The sequence below is a fragment of the Homalodisca vitripennis genome, chromosome 1 (genome assembly GCF_021130785.1).
Source record: "Homalodisca vitripennis isolate AUS2020 chromosome 1, UT_GWSS_2.1, whole genome shotgun sequence".
Taxonomy (NCBI): Eukaryota; Metazoa; Arthropoda; class Insecta; order Hemiptera; family Cicadellidae; genus Homalodisca; species Homalodisca vitripennis.
The window spans coordinates 182,667,777-182,692,324 of record NC_060207.1 but is presented as its reverse complement, the minus strand read 5'-3'; the positions used below and the strand labels follow the sequence as shown (position 1 = coordinate 182,692,324).

At 31.9% G+C, this 24,548-nt stretch overlaps 1 protein-coding gene across 3 annotated transcripts in view; it reads left to right on the top strand.

Moving 5' to 3' along the window:
* LOC124352860 (small G protein signaling modulator 3 homolog) overlaps positions 1–23,141 on the top strand; it is a 74,401-nt gene extending 51,260 nt beyond the window's left edge. For all 3 annotated transcript variants that reach the window (XM_046802572.1, XM_046802571.1, XM_046802573.1), the window contains exons 8-16: positions 155–249; positions 3,097–3,242; positions 5,910–6,007; positions 7,439–7,621; positions 8,589–8,699; positions 9,848–10,015; positions 11,854–11,996; positions 14,275–14,435; positions 14,836–23,141. In XM_046802572.1, coding sequence (XP_046658528.1) covers positions 155–249; positions 3,097–3,242; positions 5,910–6,007; positions 7,439–7,621; positions 8,589–8,699; positions 9,848–10,015; positions 11,854–11,996; positions 14,275–14,435; positions 14,836–15,028 — 1,298 coding nt within the window. In that variant the 3' untranslated portion in view covers positions 15,029–23,141. The remainder of the gene's footprint in view (positions 1–154; positions 250–3,096; positions 3,243–5,909; positions 6,008–7,438; positions 7,622–8,588; positions 8,700–9,847; positions 10,016–11,853; positions 11,997–14,274; positions 14,436–14,835) is intronic.
* Positions 23,142–24,548: the final 1,407 nt, after the last annotated feature.

Sequence of the window (24,548 nt, the reverse complement as noted above, 5' to 3'; positions counted from 1 at the left end):
AAAAAAGGTTTTGGAAAGGTGTTCACCACTTAAAGATGTATGAAATAAAATATTATGATAATGAAAACTATTTAATATAGATTGTGGTAATGGTTTATAGTGTATAATCAAACATTTGTTATGTAATAAATTAATTAATTACAATTTTTTTCAGAACCAACATTGAAAGATCTAGAAAACTCAGCACAAATATTCAATGCACTCTCAGACATTCCAGGAGATATAGAAGATGTAGATCAGCTTTTAGAAGTGAGTAAATTATTGAGATTATGAATTAAGTTTAAATTCTTTGTCTAAGTGGTCAGTCTTCAATTTAACTGTATTTATTAAAAAAAACTAGGCTACTATTCACCACTATATCGTTACAATCCTCCAATTGGCCATCAAAACCCGACCAGTAGAAGATTAAATTTTCCAAAACAACTCAGAGATGTAATTCTGTCAGACTGAGCTCTTAAATATGGAAGGTGTGAGTAATCAACTATAGTCAAATAGATACAACTTCCGTATCGGCGTGCTGGAGCGTTCTGACGTTGGAGTGAGAGGAAGAACTGCCTGGTTGGCTACCTGACCAATCGGAGCGAGGAGCGTCTGACGCGGTTGCCATAGGCAACAGGCACTGTTGCCACATCGCACTGCGGCAACCGCTTCTCTGCGCAGTCCTCAAGTGCTACTAGAGTGACTACTTCGAGTTTACTGCTAAATTTGTTGTCTGTGTTCGGTGTCTTTGCTGTTCGTTGCGAATATCAGGGTGTGAGTGTGTGTGTGTGTGTGTTTTATATACTGTACGTTGTACATTAACTATCACCGTAATGGAAAGAAGAGGAGGAACCAGTGCTAATAAAAGAGGCCGCCCTCGCGTTTTGCCCAGTGAGACCATCACCATACACTAAAATCGGCCAGGGCTCTACTTTGCGCAGTCAGTCACGAGAACTTGTGGGTAAAGTCCGGAATTTTTTTCAGCATAAAAAGGATAACGGGACTATTTTAATACCAGTAGAGAAAGTGGTAGAAAGATCTGCCTCTGCGTTAGGCATAAACAAAAGCACCGTATTTTGTACACAAGTATTTTGACAGCCCCCGCAATAAATATATTCGTGCTGTGAATGCAATATTAGGTTTTCAGAGTACCCAAATTATTTGTCCTCACGATATCCGAATTATTTAGTAGTTGTAGATTATTATATAGTATAATGGTAACATATTAATATCGCACATATTTGTGTTAAATTAGAGAAATTTCGTTTCTGATTACTAGTGTAAACAATCAAAAGACAACATACACTGACGCGTTGTTTGTTGGTAAGTACGCTGGCGCGCACCGTCTCATGTTCTCTTCTCAGTGTTTGGTGAGAAAGTGACCGCTCACGGCAGTACCCGCACCAACGCGGCAACACCGGGGCATCAGTCTCCTCACTGCTCGCTGCCCCTCCACACCCTTCCAATACGGAAGTTGTATCTATTCGACTATACACAGTCATAGCTCAAAAATACAAATTTAAAACATTTTAATGTGGTGAAAAGGGTTTGTAAAATTATTATGGAGCCTCTAACACTGAAGTAACGACTAATGAATGAGTCTCAGATATGAGAGATAAACTCCAGAACATTAAACCCTCAGTATAACTTCATTCATTAGATCTGTGTAACCGACCTTGTTCCTGACTATGTTGGCACACTAAAGATGTCTTCCAAACAAAGATTTGTAAACCATAAGACAAGGATCCCTATCATTCAGAAATGTTTTCATATTGGTTTTATGTTTATGAAAATGGCCAAAAATAAACACAAATAACTGAAAACAGTAGTTTTATTCCATAAAAAAATAAAACAGTATTTTAGGTAAGTAACAGGATTTTTTGCTATTTTTCAGTGATACAATAAATAACATTATGTTTCAAAATCTGCAATCTGATCCCTTCCTCAGGCGGACAACTAGCCTAATATATAATTACAATCTAAATTAAAATATGTTAAAACAATCTTTCACGAAACATATGGTTACTGAATTCTCATGTTACTGAACAGTGCCAAAACCCCTAATAAACTTCTATAATCTTTACAATACTTCCATTGTCAAAAAATAACTTAAAACAGGTGTTGTGATTAGGGACATTTATATAAAAATACAGCAATCCTTTTAGCTACCAAGTATCGCTTATTTTTGGGAATACTCCTTCAAACTATGTCACAGCAGATTCTTCCCATACTCCCCTCAAATTTTGTGTAGCAAGATTTAAAACTAATTAATACATGGGTTTTAGTTAATGAAAATAACACCTTAAATAACTAAACCACTACATATCAAACACTAATCAGGTGTAGTTATCATTTGAGGAATCAGTTGTCAGGATTGATTACTCATAAGATTTCTTCTTTTTGACATTAACAGGCAGCTATCAATACACGTTTTGAGAAATGCAGAGCTAATGTTAATGCCATTGGTGCTAAAACCAACAGAAGTAAAAGAGGACCCAACCAAGTAGTGGACACTGATACAGCGCTGCTAGGATTAAGGAGAAAAGTTAAGATGCTAACATAATATAAAATCTCTGTTTCTTTAAAATTAATGTTAGCATTGTAACTTGTGTGTGTATCTGTGGAAATGGTAAGCCATTGAGTTTATGGCTATAGTTGTAAAGTATGAACACCAAAACCAAAACTACTCTTACTTGTATATACATATATTGGAAATAGAAAACCAATGTTGAAATGGGACAGAGTAAAAATTTTAAATTCTCAAATTGAGTTCACCTACAAACCACAAACATTAATGTTCTGTGTTGATTTCTAAATCCTCCTATAATTTTTGGCACACATATAACTTATTGGATTGGGTGCATTCTAAAATAGCATGTAACACACTTTATTTTAAATTTATCTGTCAAAATTTGTTGCACTCTTTTATCATTCTGTAGGATGTTTCAGTTCATCTCCCTCAAGGTCAGATTTTTCATAAAGTCAACAGAAATGTGAGGTGATAGGAATACCTGATGGTAGAAGACAACACTAAAGGTCCATAAGTCTGAAGTCACAAACCCTTAAAAATTTCAATGGGTTTAAAATCCAGATTTCAATCATCAATCAATTTTTCAGGTATCATTCCGTGTGGCGGCATCTCTGAACGAGGTGATGATCGAGACACACCGCCGTAGACATTTAGCGTACCTGATGGCAGATCAGGGTGCACTAGTTGGTAACCCTGAGGCCGCTCCCAACCTGCCTAAGCAGCACCTCAGCAGGTTAGGGCAGTTTGTGCGCACTATATTGGTAGCACTGATGCGGATGACCATTGGGTGTGCTTGCATGCCACGCCGTCGTAGACCTCGATCTTAGCCTCTGTTTTAACGCTTCTACGCCCTCTTTTACCCCACCACCCTTGTTTTTATTGGTGACATCAATGCTTTTGTATTTCATTTTATCTTAAGTACCTGCATGTAATTTTATAACATAGTTCATATTGTAGAATATTTCAGTAGATTTTTGTGGATTAGATATGGTAAAACCTCAATAGAGCGGTTATTTTTATCTGAAAATAAGGTATTTTCTATAATTTCATTTATTAATGTGTGCTTTTCTCTGCCAAAACCTGTCTCCATGTAATATTGTTAAAGTAGTATCAAAGACTACAAGAAACTAAATATGATGACACATTGTAAAATCTTTAAAAATGCTTCTGAAGTAGATTTTAACAATAAAAAGATTTTGTACATTACAGCTAGTGAAGTATTGTCAGTTAACCCTTTGTATGCTATAAACAGATTATCTAGAGCATACTGCTCCTGTCTAATCATTTTATAATACATATTTAGCGCACTAAGGGTTAACATCGTATACTACAACTAGTGAAGTATTGTTAGTAAAGTGTTTTAAATTTCATGAAATTCAGAATTATTTATACTAAGAGATAAGGTATTTTATTGAGGTTTTACCACCAGTAATTTTTAACCTTACTAAACTTTTGTACAAAGTACAGATCTGGTCTAATATTTAATTTTGTAGTGTTAATTTGCATATTATCAATATATCTATTTATTAAGATCTGCATAGGCATTGCTTTTGTTTGTTCCTAAATGTTAGTTAAGTTTTAGTTTTGTTGTTTTGTGCTTGCATTGTTAGCTTGTAATTATTTTTGAGACTACTAGTCATCACTATTGTTATAGTTGAATTGTCCAGTGTTCCTTTTATAAATACATTATAACTTGTTCACTATTTGTTTTTGTGTAGTTTTTATTTTGCCCCCGTTTAATTTTTTTAATTTTGATTAATTATGAGTCGTATTGTTCTTGAATAAAAATTCTACACTAAACCTCAGATTTAATTGACTGAACCTTGATTGATTTTGTTGCTTTTCCTGTTCATTTATTATGGTGTTTTTTCCATTCAGCTTCCTCTTTTAGCCTTATATTTACAAATTATAAAATCAGTCAATCTGCATACAAAATAAATGTTATACATTTTTAATCAAAATTTTAGTTTTGTAATTGTCTTGATATTGATTTCAGTTGTAATATTTCAATTGAAATACACTATTCCAGAAACATTTTTAACTGTACCATTAGGTTTGATAGTTGTTTTTAACAAAACGTGTTTTGATTGGTTAATCACGCTTGTTTCCAAATACCTATAAACTGAAGTAATGGCAGTGTCAGTATGTGCAAGGTTTTCCCTGATGTATAATATAATACTTTTAATTGTAATGTTTTACTTATTTTATTAGATTATATTTAATTTTGTTAGTTTCAAACAAATAATGTAATTATATTATAATATAAATTTCTCAATCCTAAATAATTAATAAATGTTAATTTAATGTGCACATTCATGTATAATTATTTTGTCACTTTTTCTCATGTAACCTTAGACTTTTTACTGATTTCAAATTCTGTATTTTTCCTGATTTCAAATTTTTTATTTTTACTGACCTCACAAAACGTTTTTGCATTCTTTGACTCTGTAACCATTCTTGAAGAACGTGAAATTAAAGAAATTATTGCTTGATTTATTCTAAATTTTATACTATTTGGAGCATGCAGCACATGATATATTTTTTTAAGTTAAACTTGTTGAAATCTAAGATTACTCTGAATATTTAAGTATATTTTTTGTAGTAATTGCTTCTTTTTAATTGTGTTTTCAATGTTATAAAGTGTTTTCAACACTTTATTAAATATGTCTCTAACTAAAAATATATTATACTTTTTTAGAACAGTAACACTTCTCTATCATAGGGTGTTGCCATTTAACAAAACATAGAATATTCAATAATTTTGCTGTCAGGAAAGAAATGTGACCAAATCAAACCTCTGTAACATTTTTGAACATATGTCCAATACTTTAAACAGAACTTTTTGAATCATTTTAATCATTTGTACTTTAACACAAAACACACTAACATTTTAAACGCCTATATTAAATTTTAATGAACATTTTGTGTACATAATATTTTTTAGTGAGTAGTTTTTAGTTGTTTAAACTAATTAAAACTGAATGTAATATAAATAATTCCTCCTAAGTACTTATTAATTTTAATAATGCCCTTACAGAGTAGCAGAATTCTACACAAAGGAAGCAATTTCCTGTACATAAAATTGTAATTTCGAATTAATGTGAACTTTTGAAAACACTGCAAACTTATTGATTATATAAAAAAATATGTAAATCATGTTTGTACAGATTAATATGATCTTGAAAATCAAATTACTGTTATTTGTACCATTGATATATTTTACATTAACGAATTAAAACAGGAAGAACACAGGTAATGATTAGAGAATTATTAAAGCTCATTGATGAGCTATTTTTAAATATTGAAACAAATAAATATTTTTTTTTAACTTGAAAGAATTGAAACTTTAAATATGTGTTTACTTGAATACATTTGTTTTACTTTCATCTGTTTCTATTAGGAGGCAAGTGAAAAAGAACAAATCTGTAATTCAGCTTTTATTATTTGGAGATGAAGTGACTGAAGAAGATATAAAATCAAAAAACATCAAACAAACAGGTAAGTTATTGGTTACTAAATTTATTATTTTCGAGTAATATAATATCTGTGGTGACTGTTTAGTAAATTATGTCTACTGAATTATACGTCACTTGAGACTACCACTTAGGAAATCAGGTATTGAAAAGGAAGCTTTATTGCTTGTTTCCACATTCGCTAACATAGACACAACAGTAACATTACAACTCTTGGCAATCCTGATGTATTCAAACTCTCTGCACCTTATCAGTAATAATTGAGTTTAACCCATTAAGTTTCATAAATCGATATCATTCTTTGAATTAGTATTATAACTAAATATTATGTAGTAAATATACATGTAAGCAGCACTGTAATTGTTCATAGAAATAAAATAATTGTAATTGTTAACAAAGACAAAGCAGTGATCTAATAGATACGTGCATGCTGAAAACATTTCATTCGGTATTAAAAAACCCATGTGGTTACTCAAAATTAAACAATAAATGAACATCTGTAATGGCTTGATTGGTGATTGTTGTAATGGCTACTGTAGTGCATCCCTCGGTTGTGGCAAACAAACTATAATTTAACGCATTTAGGCCTGATATATATTGTTTAAAATTTGCATTATAGAAATTTAGTTTCTTTCGATTACACTAGTATTAAAATTATTAATTGAGAATTTGTTATATTATTAATAAACAATATAGCTAAACGCCAAGCTCACTATGATGTCTTGTATTATAGATGAACTACACTACAATTTTTACAAATACCGTTTCAATAAATTAGTTAAAAAATGTATAATGTGAGTTTGAACATTTATCGCAGTCCATCAGATAAAGATGGACAAAATTTATTACAATGAATCATCTTCATTACGATGGAAACTTCTTTTTTTAACACTTTGGCTACAAAGCCACCAGTGCTGTCAGCACACACTACATACTGCTATTGTAACCTTTGGTAGCAAACATGTTAAACTTTTTTTTATTAACATCAATACTTACTTTCAAAAGAACATAGGATTGAAATTTTAAACTTTTCCATGATTAAATGTAACAAAATGAACTTGTAAACAATGAGGAACAATTATTATTTCTGTTATACCTAATAATGGTAAGCATCCATTACTTTTATTTATAATAAAAATAATAAAAAATAGATATTAAATATAATAATATGTAACAAGTTTCTTGCAAAATCATATTTTAAAATTTCCTTGTAGAACAATTAAAAAATTTTTGTTGTTGACTAAACGCATTTTCCTATTTTTTTTTTTTTTTTTTTTGTTATACATTAATTTTATTTCAATGTAAATTCTTATATTCAAATGAAAAATTAAGTTTAGAACCTATTTAACCCATTTTTCCTCAATAAAACAGTTTAATGACTATTCTAAAGTAGCTGTGTGACTTATTCTACCCTGCTTTGTTTGTAATATATTCTAACCTCTATATGACGTATTAGAGATATTAGTAGACCTGCGAGAAGCAATCCTGCAGGTGGCACGTCACTTTCTCTCCACCGATCCAAAGCTACACAAGGACGTATCGTTGGTGGCAGACTACAGCATAGAGAGCCACTCACGTGACCATGAACAATACCTGGATGTCTCGCGCACACGAAAACGTAGAGCTAAAGCGTTGTTGGGTATGTGCGTCTCACTCTCACAGGAAATGACCCTTCAAAAGAGTTTTATATACTATACTATACTCTTTTTTTCTCTCACTCTGAAATCTCTGCCTAACTAACATAAAATAACAAAGTTGCCATAAAATTAAATTTAGGAAATACCAAAAATGGACATACCTAAAAAAATTCCAAAATTTATTTAAATTTCATTTTTCAACCAAATTACCATTTCCAAAAAATTCATATATCCTTTTCTTTGTCCATATCACTGAAAAGCGGGTTCAATTGTCTATAAATCTTGAAAAATGTATATCGTTATCTTCAATAATGAGTTAGTTATACACCTTTTAAGAAACTAATGCCACATTGTATCCGGTAGCCATGTCAACCAAAAATGTTTATATGTGAGTTTCATGATTTAAAGTTTGTAAAATAAATACAAAAACTATACAAATACACTTAAGCTTGATGAAGACTCCTTTGAAAGTACATACAATACACACAAAAATCCAAATAAAATATTTATTTGATTATTTTTCCTGAACATCCAGTAAAAGTCAAGTTGGCAGTCAAAGGGTTAAAAAATAAAATATTTTCTAGTTACAAGGGAGTTATTAAATTACAAGTATTTTATTCTCTTGTGGTTACCAATGTGAGGTATTTGTGAATTAAGGCTTCCTATTATGTTTAGTATAAAAATTACTTAATTGTTTTTCATTCTATACACAGAACAATTGCGTTTATTTAGTTTAGGAATGCACATTCCATTAATAATATAGAAGACTATTAATAATTTTGTTCTCTATGTATTAGTGTTATATTAGAAACTCAGTCCTTTAAAATATATATATATATATATATATACAGTAATTTTTTATTTATGGATCAATCACTTAATGGTACTGTTTAGCAAATTTATTTGTAGCTATGTAGTTGCATAACTCTGTTGTCTTTTTGTTATAAGATTATTTTTGTTTTTTTTTAGACTTTGAACGCCATGATGATGATGAATTGGGATTCAGAAAAAATGACATCATTACCATTATCAGTCAGAAAGATGAACACTGTTGGGTTGGAGAACTCAATGGCCTCAGAGGTTAGTAGGATATAAATATTGTCCTTATATATTAACTTTAAGTTATATAAAGTTATATTGAAGAAGATAAATTCAGCATTAATCAATGAAAATAACTCTTACTGTGCCTCTGATATAAAATAATTGCAATACAATGATTCCATCCAGTCCAGGATTAGAAGTGATTGGTGGGTTTTAATAGAAGGGGGAGGGAAATTTTATAAATGATTGTTTAAATTGGAACCACGAGGTGGTACTTGAACAGTCAAAGCTAAATCGCAGTATTTGATAATGGTTTACCCAGAGCATGTACCATTAATCTGATTCTGTTGCCACCTTTTTTGAAGTTTCTAGTAAATTAGTAATATATTAATTTGTAGTATGATAAACTGGTTAACCCTTGAAATTAATGATAAAAAGAGACCAAAAAAATCTAACTTCAGTTAGCCTCTATTTGTGTAGACAGCCTCCACTGCCTCAATATCAAGTATCTCTTGGTCCAAAAAAGTTTGTTAAATCAGGGAGTTCTTAAAAATGAGATTTGATGTATGAAACTAATATTTGCTACAAAGGAATTCATAAAACTGAACAAGAATCTATGGGTAACAGAAATCTAGGCTATATTTTGTTAATGATTTTCAATTGCATAGCCTTTTTGTCAAGTTTAGGAATTCCATTCTCAACTCCATACTTATCTTTATTCTTAACTAATAATAGTTGTGCTTAACATAGATGGAGTAAGTAGAACTCCCTACCAATATCTAATTTATTTTTTTTGAACTGTCTTTCAAGTTACACATAAATACCATAGCAATAGAGGTTTTGTTTACCACTGCACACTCAAACAGTTAATATAAACATGACAGAGTTAAAAGCAACCAGACTGTTAATTGTAATGGTACACAATGCCAACATCATATCGGACACAACATATTCTACCTATGACTAAGACTCGACCTGGAGAAAGAAGAAGAGCGAAATAGTAGGACAGGAACCATGAAAGAGAATATATGTTGTTAACTCTGGATAGCGGAAACACTGTCCAACATTATTTTAACACCTTTTTACTGTATCCACTGCTTTTTACAGGTAAAAAGCATCCAGGATTCCACTTGTCCACAAAACTAATGTTCCATGGTAAACACTGAAAATCGTATTGTGTGTGACAGGGTGGTTCCCGGCCAAGTTCGTGGAAGTGTTGGACGAACGTAGCAAGCAGTACTCGTGTGCGGGTGACGACAGTGTCTCAGAGGTGGTGACGGACCTGTGTCGCGGCAACCTCTGTCCCACCATCAAACAGGTCCTAGAACATGGCATGAAGAGACCTACATTTCTAGGTGTGACTCTGTTACTAAAATATGTTTATATTTGATCATTTTAAGTGAACAAACTGTAGGTAAATTTGTTTGCACTATCATGAAACAGGGTATAGGCTTAATACAACAAGTCACTTCATTTTTTTATTACAAGTAGTCTGCAAATGAGAAGCGTGCAGGTTAGGAAATGAACATTTTACTGGCATTAAATAATTCGAGAACTGATTGGATTCATTTCTTCAAAAAATCATAACTGAATACTTATTAAACAGCTATTCATTTATCTCAGTTGTACAAGTAGAGTACCTAAAGTTCAAATATACTCTCTATTCAAGAACGAATAAATTGAGTAACTTTTTGAAGATAATCAATTAAAATAACTCCATGACTATCCCAAAAATAGCCTCCATCACTTTCCCAGGTAAAAAAACAGTTTTTGCTTTTTTTGGAGCTGGACACCCCTTTGCAATCCACTGTTTGGACTGTATTTTTATTTGTACATATAATTGTGTATCCAAGTTTCATCAATCAACGCCAAAACACGGATTTATTTCTCCAAAAGAGCGTTGGAAATGTTCATTCGAACACACGTTTGGTCTAACATGAGCAAATGCGGCACTAAACGTGTGGATAGCTTTCTCATGCTTAAATGTTGATTTAATATGTGACAAACATGTTCATAACCTCTGCTATCCTCTTTCACTTTAATTCGTCGGTCATCTAGCACTATTTGGTGAACTTTGGCGATATTTTTGCTGGTAGTTGCAGTTGTTGGACCTCCCGAATGTTTATTGTCTCATAAGCTCTTACGGCCCAAATCTCAGCAGCCCAAAATTTCACTGTGGTAAATGATGTTGCAGAGTCCCCTTACACAGAATTCAACTCATCTTTGATTTGCGAAGGCATATTACCTTTCAAAAACAAATATTTAATGACAGCTCAAAACACAATTTTGTCCGTTTTCACAAAAATGTTCACATCAACTCACTCAAACAACTGTAACAAAAAACTGCATGTCCAAAATGTCTAAAACTTTAGTGAGTGACTGTCAACAGATGAACAACGAAATTCAGTAGCTTTTATTTACAAGTCTTGCTTTCTTCACGTTGAGGTCGGAAACTTTTCAGACCATCCTCATATAGTACATACATTTACATTGGAATTTAATCAAAATAAAATCAATTAATTATGCTACGGTTAAAACTTACTTTTAGATCTTAATTACAAATAATATAAAATAGATATATTAACTAATTATTTTTGTGTAAATTATATTAATACAAGGAAAACAAGCAAAGTACTATAAACTAATATCATAGTTACTATAGAACATGAGCTGAATATTGAGGACCAATTGCCAATTAAGACATGTGTTTGATACGATTGGAGTATAATTAAATTTCTGTAATTGGTTATAAAACTGTTGATTGGTCATTTTAACCCTTAGAGCGCTGAAGAAATGTTTGGCTCAGTTCAATTAGCCTGCATTTAGAGATTTAAAATAAATTTTGTTTTTGCCATAGTTAAGTTTATTTTCTATTTCTTGGGAGAAGCAAAACAAACAACATTTTTAAAAAAGCTCTACCGTTTTTACACGTACACACTCTGTATACATGGGCATTGCACGGTTAGATCCTTATGGCCTGGCATTGTTAGAAAAGATTTGAAAGATCGGAAAAACCAGGGTTTCTTATTGATTTTGCACATGACACATAATCCAATTTTCTTCCCAGCGGTAATAAATCAATACATTTACGCATTCCTTCATATTCACAGCATTTTTTCATAATAAGGAAAGGCTGATATATACTAATACAAGTACTGGGTCCCACAAGTACTACAATGTCCCTTTGATGCAGGAGGACCGTGTCATCCTTGGCTGTTCATAGAGGAGGCTGCCATGAGGGAGGTGGAGAGAGACTTCAGCTCAGTATACAGTCGCCTGGTGCTATGTAAGACTTACCGGCTGGACGAGGATGGGAAAGTACTCACTCCAGAGGAGGTATCGTCTAGCCTAAAATGTTGTGAGGCAACATTAGTATTAATATGTAACAAATACATTAGTATTTTATATCATCTCAGTTCTCTGTCAATATTGCCGTTCTTCTATTTATTTTTAGGGATGATGACACTGATTTTGACTCTCAATGAGTATGAGATGAGCGATTGCAGAATGAATGTAAATGCCCTGTGTAGTCTTGGTATCCGAGGCTAATGTAATACTAATTCTAGTTGTTAATAGAACCGGGACCAAGGCTTCTTTGTTAAACTAAAAAGCTAGTGCTCTTGTACAAGAGAGGCTGTTGCATTTCAAAATGACACCACTTTGTGGACAGTTGTATCAGTCTATTTAACAGTTACTTTTATACCTCTCATCTATAATTGTTTGCTCCCTGTTCAATTCTCAAGCTCCATTGAAAATCTGTACTCATACTTCACACCATCACAGTTCACCAAATCTGCTTATGTAACGTGGATGGAGAAAAAATACAATCATTTCATCGAAACTGAGAGACATGACGATAGTCTCCTTAACCCTTCAACGCGTTTTGCCCATTTGCCGTACTAGGTACGTCATGACACTTTCACTTGAGATCGCGTTTTGCCGTACTGAGTACGTCATGGAGTAGTCGGTTATTTTTGTAGCTGTAACAGACAACTATCGAATGTTTTCAATGAAAAATGTATACCAATCGAAAGTAGAAGATTCAAACTTTCGATTAATTGAGTCGATATCTCGAAAAATCGATCTTTAGAAAAAAATATCTGAGAAATCAGCTGCATTCAAGACGACGTCATTGCCGTGCACCCGATCGTTTGTCGGCTTACGTTTGTTGTTGTTTACAGTCATTGTTAGTGTGATGGTTATGTTCTACTGACATATTTTTGTGTGTGTTTTATGTTCCTTTGTTTAGTTATTATTATTAGTTATGCTTAGTATTAGTTTTACAAGCTAACTATATGGTTTTGAAGAAGGAAATCCCGTTTTGACAGGAACAATTTGTTGTGTTTTACAAACATGAGTCGGGAATGTTTTGTAGGTTAGTTAGCTTTTAGGGAAATATTTTTGCATATTTTAGGGAATTTATTTTAAAACTGTTATCGGTTTTGTAAAATATTTTAAAATCAATCGAAAATGAGTAATCTTGAAGGACACCTAGTGGAAAGAGACAGTAAAATTGACAGACTTTTGAACCTTGAATCAGATGAAGATTTCGACGATGGATATGACAATGACTTTGCTCAAGCTGAGTTTGAAGTATTAGACTTAGGACAAAATAGTGATGATGATATTGAAAATAGGCTAGGTGAAAACATTGTAGTACAAAATGAGTTCAATGTTGTTGAAAGAGGAGGAGGTGATGCATACCTAAATGTAGGCCTAGGCTTACCTGGTTTTTGAATCATTGTAAAGTTAATAAACTAACCTAAAGTAGGTTAATTTTGTTTAATTTGGCTAATTCTAAACACTAACAACATAATAACAACAAAATAATTATAAACTTGGGTAATTTGCTTATATTATTTATAAAACACAAAATCTCTAAAAAACCACCAGAAAAATCAACGCAGGAGGGGGTATGACCATGAAAAAAAAAATAACGCGTTGAAGGGTTAAGTAAAATTCTCACAAGTTTGTCTACAGCCTTTTCTGATTTATATCAACAAAACTTAACTTGCTGATTTACCTTTCCTGTAGCATTAGTGTTCAGATTTTACCATTAGAAAATAATCTTTTTCCTCCTAATTAATAAAAATTTTTCTTTGGTATTTATGGATCTTAATCAGTTATTTCTCAACTACTTTAAAGTGGTTTCCCAATCATGTTGCCATAGCCAAGGTATTCTCACAAGGATCAAGAGTGATTGGCTTCTTGAAACAAGAGTAATAAGGAACAAGATATAGAAACATTAGGCTTCTGCAACATTCTAGGAAGATTTACTTACTCAGTGTTTGGGGTTGGCGGGTTTTTGTACTTTTATAATTCGAGGAATATGCACTTTTCACTTGGCAGACTTTACGTGGATATAAAGAGTTTCCTGAGTCTCCTGACTACATATATCTTCACTATATCAAAGCAGCTGTCATCATAGGAACCCACACCTTTGTAGATACTAGATTACCAATTATAATTGAAGCCAAACAGAGGAGAGTTGTAGATTATCAACAGTAACAGCGGTTTTTATTTGTTTTATTTGTTCTCTATCACAGACAAATAATTTTGTTTAAATTTTTGTATTACTATGATTCTGATAAACAGAGTATGATGTTGATTGCAGCTTCTCTACAGATGTGTCCAAGCTGTGAACCTCAGCCATGACAACGCTCATGTGCAGATGGACGTCAAGTTGCGCAGTCTGGTGTGCCTTGGGCTCAACGAACAGGTGCTACATCTCTGGCTGGAGGTGCTATGTTCGTGCGTCGAGGTTGTGCAGAAGTGGTGCGTTCTGCTATTAAAATTCTAAGTTTTTCAGTCATATTTTATTGATAAGAAATCGTTTCACAAGCCCTCAAGGTCGTATTTGGCAACAAGTAAACCACAAAAACATTTCAATGTTAGGACTAGCTAAACTAGCTAACTAAAATTTGTTTATAGTTGTGATAAAAATAATAATTTAAAAATTATGAAGCAAATTGTTTAATTAAGGGCTGTATTCTTGAATTCTTATGTAGTTTGTGTTTAAATTGGAAAAAAGCACATGCCTTCCTCCTCAGAATCTCCTGGAAATAACCAGATGCCAGTTGTAGTTCTGCAGCTAATATATTCTGGATCTTTAAAATGTTCAAGATTGTGAAATTTACCATTGCAAACTGGAAATGTACACATTTTAAATACGCAGGTACCACCCATGGAGTTTTATCTGCAGTCCAGGCTGGGTGCAGATCAAGTGTGAACTAAGGATCCTATCTCAGTTCGCTTTCAACCTGAATCCGGACTGGGAACTGCCAGCCAAGAAACAGCCGTCTCAACCGCTCAAGGACGGGGTGCGAGATATGCTTGTGAAACATCACCTGTTCAGCTGGGATCTCTGAGTCCCTGCTCCCCCTGCCTCACAGCTCTTCAGCTGGCACCTCTCCTACTGAATGACTGATGCCGACAATAGTTTTTTGTATGGGAGATTAGTAGCTTAGCACCAACATAACAGTACAAGTAAAGTCTCTTCATTTATTTGAGTTCAAATGTGTGAAAGTAGCGAGATATTATTTTCACAAACAAATTTTTATTGGGTTATTCCAGATGCACTTACTAAATTGCAATTATTGCAAAAGTGTAATCTGGATTATAGAACTTAATAAGCAAACAAAGTATTTAACGAATGAAAACTTATTGTTATTTATATACAAATTGTTTAATAAGATCACTCCCTTTGCTAATTATTCAACAATTGTAGATAGAATGATAAAGCGATCAGTAAGTAGTACTTTTGGGGAGAGGCTCACTAAAGGAAGTGGAATGCCCTTAACACAAAATTTTCAATTTTTAACCCTCCCACCTTCTAAATGAATACATAATTTAGAATAAAAAACAAAACCATTAATTTTGCTCAAATGAGAAATCTTTTAAAGAATTCTTTAATAATTTAAGATACAAATTTTGCTTAGATTTTAAGTTTTTAGATAGTATAAGTAAAAAAGTACTGAACACATCAAAAGTTAGCTCAAACTTGAAACCTTACTTATGAGATAAGAGTTTTACAACTTTTTTATTCAAAATAATGTTTACAAAAATAACACAACAATATACACATTATTGTCTTTAGATCCTGGGAAGGAACACAAAATTTAAAAAATCAGTTTGGATATAGTTGACAACAATTTGTCCCTGAGGCCTAAAATTCTACTGTTTATATTCTGGTTTTGAATATATATGTATTTGAAAAATCTTTGCTCCAGAGTATTTTGCATTTATATTTTACCATTTTCTAGATGTTAAATAGACTTCATAAATGTTTCATCAAAATTTTAAACTTGAATAATATAAATGCTGAGAAAAAAAATACTTCCTTTAGTTAAAGCCAAATTTGGTTATTTAAAAAAATACAAAATCACAAAGAAAGGGATATCGTCTTCAAATTTTAAGTTGAAACAAAACTTCAAAATTTTAAATTTATTAAAAAGTGTATATTTCTCTTTATATTTATTTCCTCCTGAAATAGTTTTGAAATTAGCAGAGTAGGTGGATTTTGATTCTGAATCATACTTTTTTATGGGTTTTAGTTGTTATATATTTGTAGTTAGAAACAAGTTACTAATAAATAGAATATAATTTGTCACAAAGTAATTTTTGTTCAATTTTTATCAATCTGAGTATTGTTGTAACATCTGAAAACAAAGTTATAAGATTTCATATTATTTCAAATGTAGAGACTTTATATTGGTACACTGTCTGTTGAAGGGATGGGGATTTTATACTAGCCGATAGAGGTTGTAGTACAAATTCACAATTATAAAGTTGAGTAGATTCAACAATCAGTGCAATTCTAATGTAATATTGATTATTTGTTGAAGTTAAATTTGATCTTGTATTTTATGTTCTATTAATTATGTATATAGAAATTTGTATATATATCTTATTGCCCTAGAGAGTATATACTTCATACATAGAGAGGACATGAAATGCTTTCCGTACAAATTAAAAAGGGAACTCAAGTAACATCTAGACAGAGTTGATGATCAGCTACTTGTTGCTGGCTCAACCTGATGAACATCTTTTTTCAGAATGGTTCAATTGTGGGTGGTTTGTACCTTTCCAGTAGAATCTAAACTTAGTGAAACATAAACTGATTTCATTTACCTTTGGGTAACAGTGGACATGCAGAATAGGTACCTCATCAATTATAAATTTCAGGATATTGTGGTAAGGAGATAATCCCTAAATCACTGTGGATATGAAGGTCGAAACTCAGGTGTGGTCCCTTAGTGCCAACTGAAACTAGGGTCACCCCCACCCCCACTGCTTTCCTCCCATAGAGTTTGTTTCATGGTATCTTGGCAGGAGACGGTCTAAATCCTTCCTATTTATTGTGAATATCCATCCCATCATCCTAAAATCCTTGTAGGAATGATGTTACTCAGCTTCTTAACATATGGGGATAAAATAACTCGATAGCCTTGAGAACTGTCTAGAATGAATATTATTGAGTGGTCAAAATCAACAAGTATGAATATGAACAAAGAAAACAAAAGTCACACTCTTATTTTAATTTGTTCTCTCTATATAAGAAATATATATCCTTTAGAGTTGTACCTCAGTTGTTACCACTATATCATTTTTACTGAGTTAACAATGCTATGAATTTTTAAATTTAAAACGACCTACTGAATATATTATTTTGCCAATATTTTACCCATCCCTAAGTGAAACTAATAACTCTGTAAACATGTATTGTTTATAAAACAATAAAGGTTTACAATATATTTTATAAACCACTAGTTCCTTGCATAGTTACTGAATCTAGCAATGAGTACAATACTTACTGAGGTTGACGATGAGGTGGAGATGAGAAATCTTCCCTGCACTTTTAAATGTTGAACGGTTATTGTAAAGATTACAGTTTTGAATGTCCATAAAACACATTTTTGGTAGCAAAGATAAAAAAGGTTAATTTCTTGAAATTTTGGTAACTTTCCATATCGTTGTTGTGTTTCTAACTGTAGTTTCTTCCATGTTATTTAGTTAAGTTTGTTCCAGCTAACACTGTATTGTGACACCTATTTATTAGTAACAATACAATTGTATCCATATTAGAGTTTATTATAAATAACACAACTAAATATACTGGATGATTCTAAAAGGACTTTATCGATGCAAAGCATTTACAAGTTTAATCAACAGTGTTGGTTTGGATGATATTTTAAATCAAAACACATTGAGTTTAGACTATACCACAGTTTGGGAGGTGTACACTAATATATAATGTTAGCTTTTAGGGCTGATAATTGTCATTATTTATAACACACTGATGTATGGTAATTGCACTATGCCTAGGACGAATTGATGACTGACTTATTAAGAAAAATCCGTTCCTTTCAGCCATCGCTAACTTCCCTAATAATGTTTCACATAAAAATACTTTCTTTTCACCAGACGACCACAAATATTGGCTCCACGAAGTGAGGATGATGGCCACGTAATACTTGACCTCGAAGTATTGCTAGTACAAAGTATAAGTATCACGATCCAGCCCAAAACCACTCCACACTGATTAGCTTTAAGCCGAGACATTAATTAATAAAAATAAAAAATGCTACGTCAAAATACAAACACATATGCAACTTCACTTGTGGGTTAAATCATCAAAAGCAAAAATATAATAACTTAATTACTTTTATCATGTACAATCAGTTATTTATAACAACTACTCGGGCTAACAATTATTATAATACACAAAATTAATACTTATTTTGGGGTTTTGTGGGGTTTTGTCTTCGTGGCTGCAGCAAGTCAATTTGTCTAATGGAAATCACCACTCATGTACCGGAAGTGGACAACTCTGTGACATGTAAACAGAAATCTGATTTGCTCAGTAATAACTGTTTTATTGCAACGTTCTATATTATAATCAATATACGACAATGTAACTTGTAGTATTATACTCACTCACCAGCAACACCGTCTCCAGCTGTTAAATTATAATTTTTACTGTTATGGAATCTGCTCACTGTGTATCTTTTGGTGTGTTTCTTTGTTTTTGTTTGAAGAATCAAGGCTTGCTGCAACAGTCCACTTTAGTGTACACCACCTATGACATCATATAGAACCTACTAGTAAACCTACAATTTAATCTTGCCGCAAAATCTATCTTGAGACTGGTTGTTCAATATGAAATGCAGTCACTAAAATACCTCCAGATTTCTTATGCCCACTGTGGAGCAAACGAGGGAAAACTTGGCCACTAGTCCTAAGATAAAACCCAACATGTATCGTATAGGACTGGCACTTTCGTACCCAAAAGTGTTTTTTTTTTTTTTACTTAACATTTTGCAATTATGTATTATATAAATACTGCACTTGAAGGCAAACAAAGTAATGATGTTTTAGCACATTGTGCAGAATAAGGTTAATTGAATTGCCAGCAATTTAGGAAAGAAGTTTTAGAAAAAAATTTTAGACAAGATATTTTCAGAGATTATGTTGTGAGAAATTTTATGGCAGTGGTGTACACAAAATTTTCAAACAGGGGTAGAAAAGCCTTCATGAAACTTCATCGACATCTAAAATAGTCCTAAAGCAAATCTTTTCTATTCAAAATAATAGTAGTAAAGAATAGCAAGGCCTGTCGGTCACAGATATTGCATTTTTTGTGAGCTTTCAGTTGGCAACAGTAGACAGTACAATTTATCTGGTTATGTTGAAAAATGTTCTTATCCCTCGATTAGATGATAAAGATAGATTTTAATACCAACAATATACGAGCCACTACCATGAGTAGTTACAGATTTTCTTGTTTCTGAAGTTGATGGATTGGTTCTGTAGGTGCAATTAATAGCCACCTCTCTCTTCAGATTTGATCCACTAGGTGTTTTCTTGTGAATTTAAATTCAATAATGAGGCTTTTTCCAATTTTATTTGCTTATCTTGTTAAGCAAAAACCAAACTGCTGGTTAAAGTTTAAAATTAAATTAAATACCGGTGATTGCATTAGTAGTGAAACAATCAGACCAACGTGAAGGTTGTATAGAAACATGGTATATATGTTTTCTTTAACATGATTCTTAAACAATTCTAAAAGAGTTATAAACAAATAAGTATGTTTCAAAGTTGTAAAGTCCTTTTCGAATGACCTTGTACATATATCCAATATTATACAAATATTCTTTTGTTAACAATTTCAGAATTTTTAATTACTTTGTGTGTTTTTCTTAATTTTTTTAAATATATAGTGGGTTCTGGTAGCATAAAGTTAAATTAGTTAAAATTCTGTCCATGTAGTTTTTTTATTGTTGAGATATCAGTAATAATTGTATATAAGTTCATGTAAATAATCAACCATACCTATGTTTACTTCAGAGATTGTCTGTGTTATGAATGTACTTAACCTATTGTATTTATACCTTGTTGTATCTTTGTTGCGTAGTTTAGCTTTTTCAACTCACTTAAAATTTCTAGCTTTTTAGATTTTTCTAATATTCTAAATTTATTTTATTTCCAAATTTTTATATTTTGTTTGTGTAGTTTTTCAGTTGTTTATCTGTTAATATGAAATAAAAATTGTCTGATGATACTTTGTGTGAGTTTGTTAAAAATATTAACAATATTAAAAATTATTATTTGTATATCTTGTTAAAATTACAAAATATAAACTTGTGAACTGTTCAAATATTGCATAAATGTTTGTGCTTTAGTTTTAGCTCATTGCATTATAGAGTAAGAAACAGTGAAAATATGTTGTTCGTAAGTCAACAGAGATTAAACAAGCATTTTTCATTGTACTTCTCTAAAATTTTATGCAGTGATCTGGAAGAAAGTTTTGGTGTCCTCTTCTAGTAAACTTTCTGTTTTCTCTTTTGGACCACTGAAATGGACTTCCTCCTCTTCCTTGTAATCCATTTTATATTCAAGGTTTTATACTGTCATATGTTAAAATGTAGCAGTACCAGATTAAATTTAATTTGAAATAAGTTTATTTTTTCAAATAGAAATCAAAACGTATCCATTGATGATTTTATATGATTACTTACATTGAATTTTATTTCTATTTTTATAACAGTTTGTTTAATGTATACAATAAAAATATGTCGTTTGCACTTATCTATTCAGCTGTTTTGACTATCTATTCTGCAGTTGTAAACAATTTTTTGAATTGGTAGACAACGGCTCAGTTTTCCATGTTCCATGTTCTCAATCTGATATAATCAAACAGATTTAAATTCTGACATTACTAACTTTTATTTTCTGTATATTAACAATGTGAATGACAAATTAATCTGAAAATTTTAAAGATTGGTGATGAATAATGTTCACTCTTGAAATATGTAGTAACCCTTAACCCATTGGGGAAGATGGATGAACTAGTTTTGTACCGAGCGGTCTGGGATGAATGCCGAGCAACAAGCTGGTCTCGTCTATGTTTAGCCATTCTTTATTGTTATTGACAGTTCTAGTTCAGAAAATACCCCCTAGGTATCGTTGCTATGGTCTTCACTGGTTCTTTTACTAATAATTCATTTCATTTTGTTTTGTTACTGGCAGCACTGAATTTATTGCACCTGGGTGTCCAAGTGCTTTGTCATTGTTTTCAATTGTCTATGCCTGGAACCACATGCAAGGTTAGGAGTATTGTTAGTTTTTTTTGTATGAGATATTGATTGTAATGGGTGTAAATAACTGCAGGATTCTGTTATTAGTTTGTTATTAGATATTGATTACGAGTGCAATTCTGATATCAGTGATAATGATGGAAGTGAGGAAGACGTAAATATTTGTAATTTAATGATTTCCCAAATCATCATTGACTTCTAGAACCTTGTAGATTATCTCTCAACGATTATCATTCACTTATATTTTTGCATTTTCACTAATTGACTATAGATATAAGTTTGATTTACTTTAGTTAAAGTCTACCTCAGATTATATCAATACATTCCAAGATGGCTGTTTTATTTATGGATTTTTTTATTTTTTAAATTGAGATTTTAATTTGATATTACAATACATTTGAAGATGAGTATCCAAGCTCAGTATCAGTAGCGGACATAAACCACTGCAAAGAAGATTTATTTACTTATTTTAAATGTATTAACAGATTGTTCACAGTTTACATTTAATTGTTCTGTATAAATGTGTTTCTTTTCTTGAATGTCTACCCTTCTTAGCTATGCTGTTGTTGAGAAAAAGATGCCACAAAACTTGCCTTAGTCAGAGGAGATCTGTCACTGAGAGTACATATAAATAATACATTTTTTATGAACCATAAGGTTTAAAAAAATACATGAGAGTTTGTTCATTTATCATATCTTATTCCTTTGTTAGGGAACGAAATATGACAATAGAAATTATGTAGACATATTTGACACAAAATAATTTTTATTTAAGAAATCAAATATGTACCAGAGACCCAACACTTACAATCAGGAGAAGCACAAACAAAATACAATAATCAATACAATTACTGACTCAGATATGATTTAGGACATCTTACTACCCTGGTAGTAAACAGGCTTATGGTGATCTTTCTGTTTGAAGCCAAAGTAGGTGGGGCTGTAGGGTAATAATAGTCTTCAAATACTGCATGATGAAATTTGACGTTGTTGGGTAAATCCAATAAGCTGTAGAGTAGGTTTTACATAGTGTTGTTATTCTGTTAACTTCACCAGTTCTATATTGTTAGTCAAACATTATTCTGTACTTTATAATCTTTCCTCTTATACCAAATAGATTCTTCTTTGCGCCTTCCATTACAGGTACAGTCAGGATTCATTCATTTTCAATTCTTTTATTACAAATACTAACATCTACCCACTATAGTTACCCAAATACAGCTGTCTCAATATTAAAATGTTATCATCGTGGAACTTAACATTGTATTATAGGTTAATATAGTGAATGAAAAGGCATAACTGAAGAATTGGGCAGTTGGTAATAATAAGGAGTTTTGTTGACAGCTAAGATCAGTTTTTTCTTTAAAACAAATGTTCTGCAATTTTATGTGGAATCTGAGTCACCAAGATTTAGGGATTCTTTGCATTATTGTGATGCCACAATCCAGTTCCAATATGATTTCTACCCTGTTAATAATTAAAGTTAATATTGTAATTTAATTACCACTTTTTTATATAATTCTAAAATTACATTCTGGTAAGTTCTTTAGCATCTTTTTCTCCAGTAATTGTTTGCAAGCACAATAACATTGTTGTTGTTTTCATTGATTGGAAAATATTATTTAATATTAAAACATTCTATTATGAGCTTTGACTGAATATTTCCTTATGCTGTTAAGTGTAAAACATATACAAAAACCAAAATAACGTCCAAAAGAATACAATAAACACAGAATTATTGTTAGCTTGTGCATTTCTTTTTTCCAATACTTCTAAAAACTCTTCATTTATAACTAATGTATCCTTTTTTTTCTATGAATTGTATAATTTAATTTACTATCAATGTAATTATTTTAGTTTGTAATAAATGGAGCTTATTCTCTTTTGCATTGCTTTTTATTTCAGAATGTTACCCTCTCCTCTGTTATTTAAGAATAACATTTTTTAATGGTTACTAAAAATAAGGTGTTACATATGAATTACGTCTCTTCCTCTCTTAGAATTATTGAGGACTTCGCCCTCTGCATATTGAAAAAGTGACTGTGTGGTATTGTATTGCATTTTTTTATGTTATTGGGCCATATATTTTTGACAATCAAAACAGTGAAAGAGTTACTGTAAATACAGCTCATTGAAATTATTCAGAACTTCTTAGTACCACAATTGCAACAGTTAAGAATTTTTATGGACTTATGGTACCATACCAGCAAGCTGGAGCAACTGTGTGCATGGCAGTTGTCTCAATGACCCTCTTACGAAGGCTGTTCCCGGGATCTCATTTCATCTTTTGGCGATGCCTTATGATCTGCCCGGTCTCCGAATCTCACTGCTTGTGATTTTTGGTTGTGGGACTACTTTAAGAGCAAAGTCTTTGTTACAAAACCTCACACCTCATTGCCGATTTAAAGAACTGCATAAGAAATGAGGTTGCTGCAATACCAATGTCCATGATACACCGAGTACTGGCAAATTTTCAGAAAAGATTACAGACATAGCGATATAAAAATTGCATAGCTATGTTTTATTTCGTGTAACATTATTTCATTTCTTTTTAAAACTGTTAGACTATTTTGAACCACTTGTGTGTTTGTATACATATATATTTCACAAATTGTAACATTGTCTTGAAACTTCTGAAGTAGTCCACTGGTACCAATCAACTTACGTGTAATGAATCAACTGGTAAACTCAGTTCGAACATTTTGATTTTCACACTGGAGGCGCAAAAAATTGTCAATTTGAGTGTGATGAAGTGAGATGACATAACACATTAATAAAATTAGTTTTGTAACAAAAACTAATTTCATGATACATCAATTTAGCAAATCAATCGCCATGTCAACTTTCTGTTTAAATCAGGCAACTGGCTACCAACATTGAAAAATTGTTTTTACAAGGCCACCTAAAACATTTGTAGCCATCAAACTAACCTCTGTAAAATCCGTACACACACTGTAACTTTTTCCACCTTCCTGAATATCACCACTGTGTTTATTTTTGCAGTTGCGTGAAGCTTAATTCTTATATAAGCCTCACTGAGTTTGATTATGGTGCAAGTCATCCCATGTAATTTGGCTTAGCGTTAACAAAAATGTTTATGTTGGTCTGTCTTATGGTTAACCATGATGGCAATGAGAAAATAGCAGAATAAATTAAATTTGTGTACAAACTGAGTATTAGCATGAGAGATTTTAACATGTGATGTTCATAGAGTAAAGAGAAAAAATAATTTGGAGTGGAAAGTTGATGTTTAAAGTAGTGACAAGATTCGATTTCCAAACAGTCTTGCTGC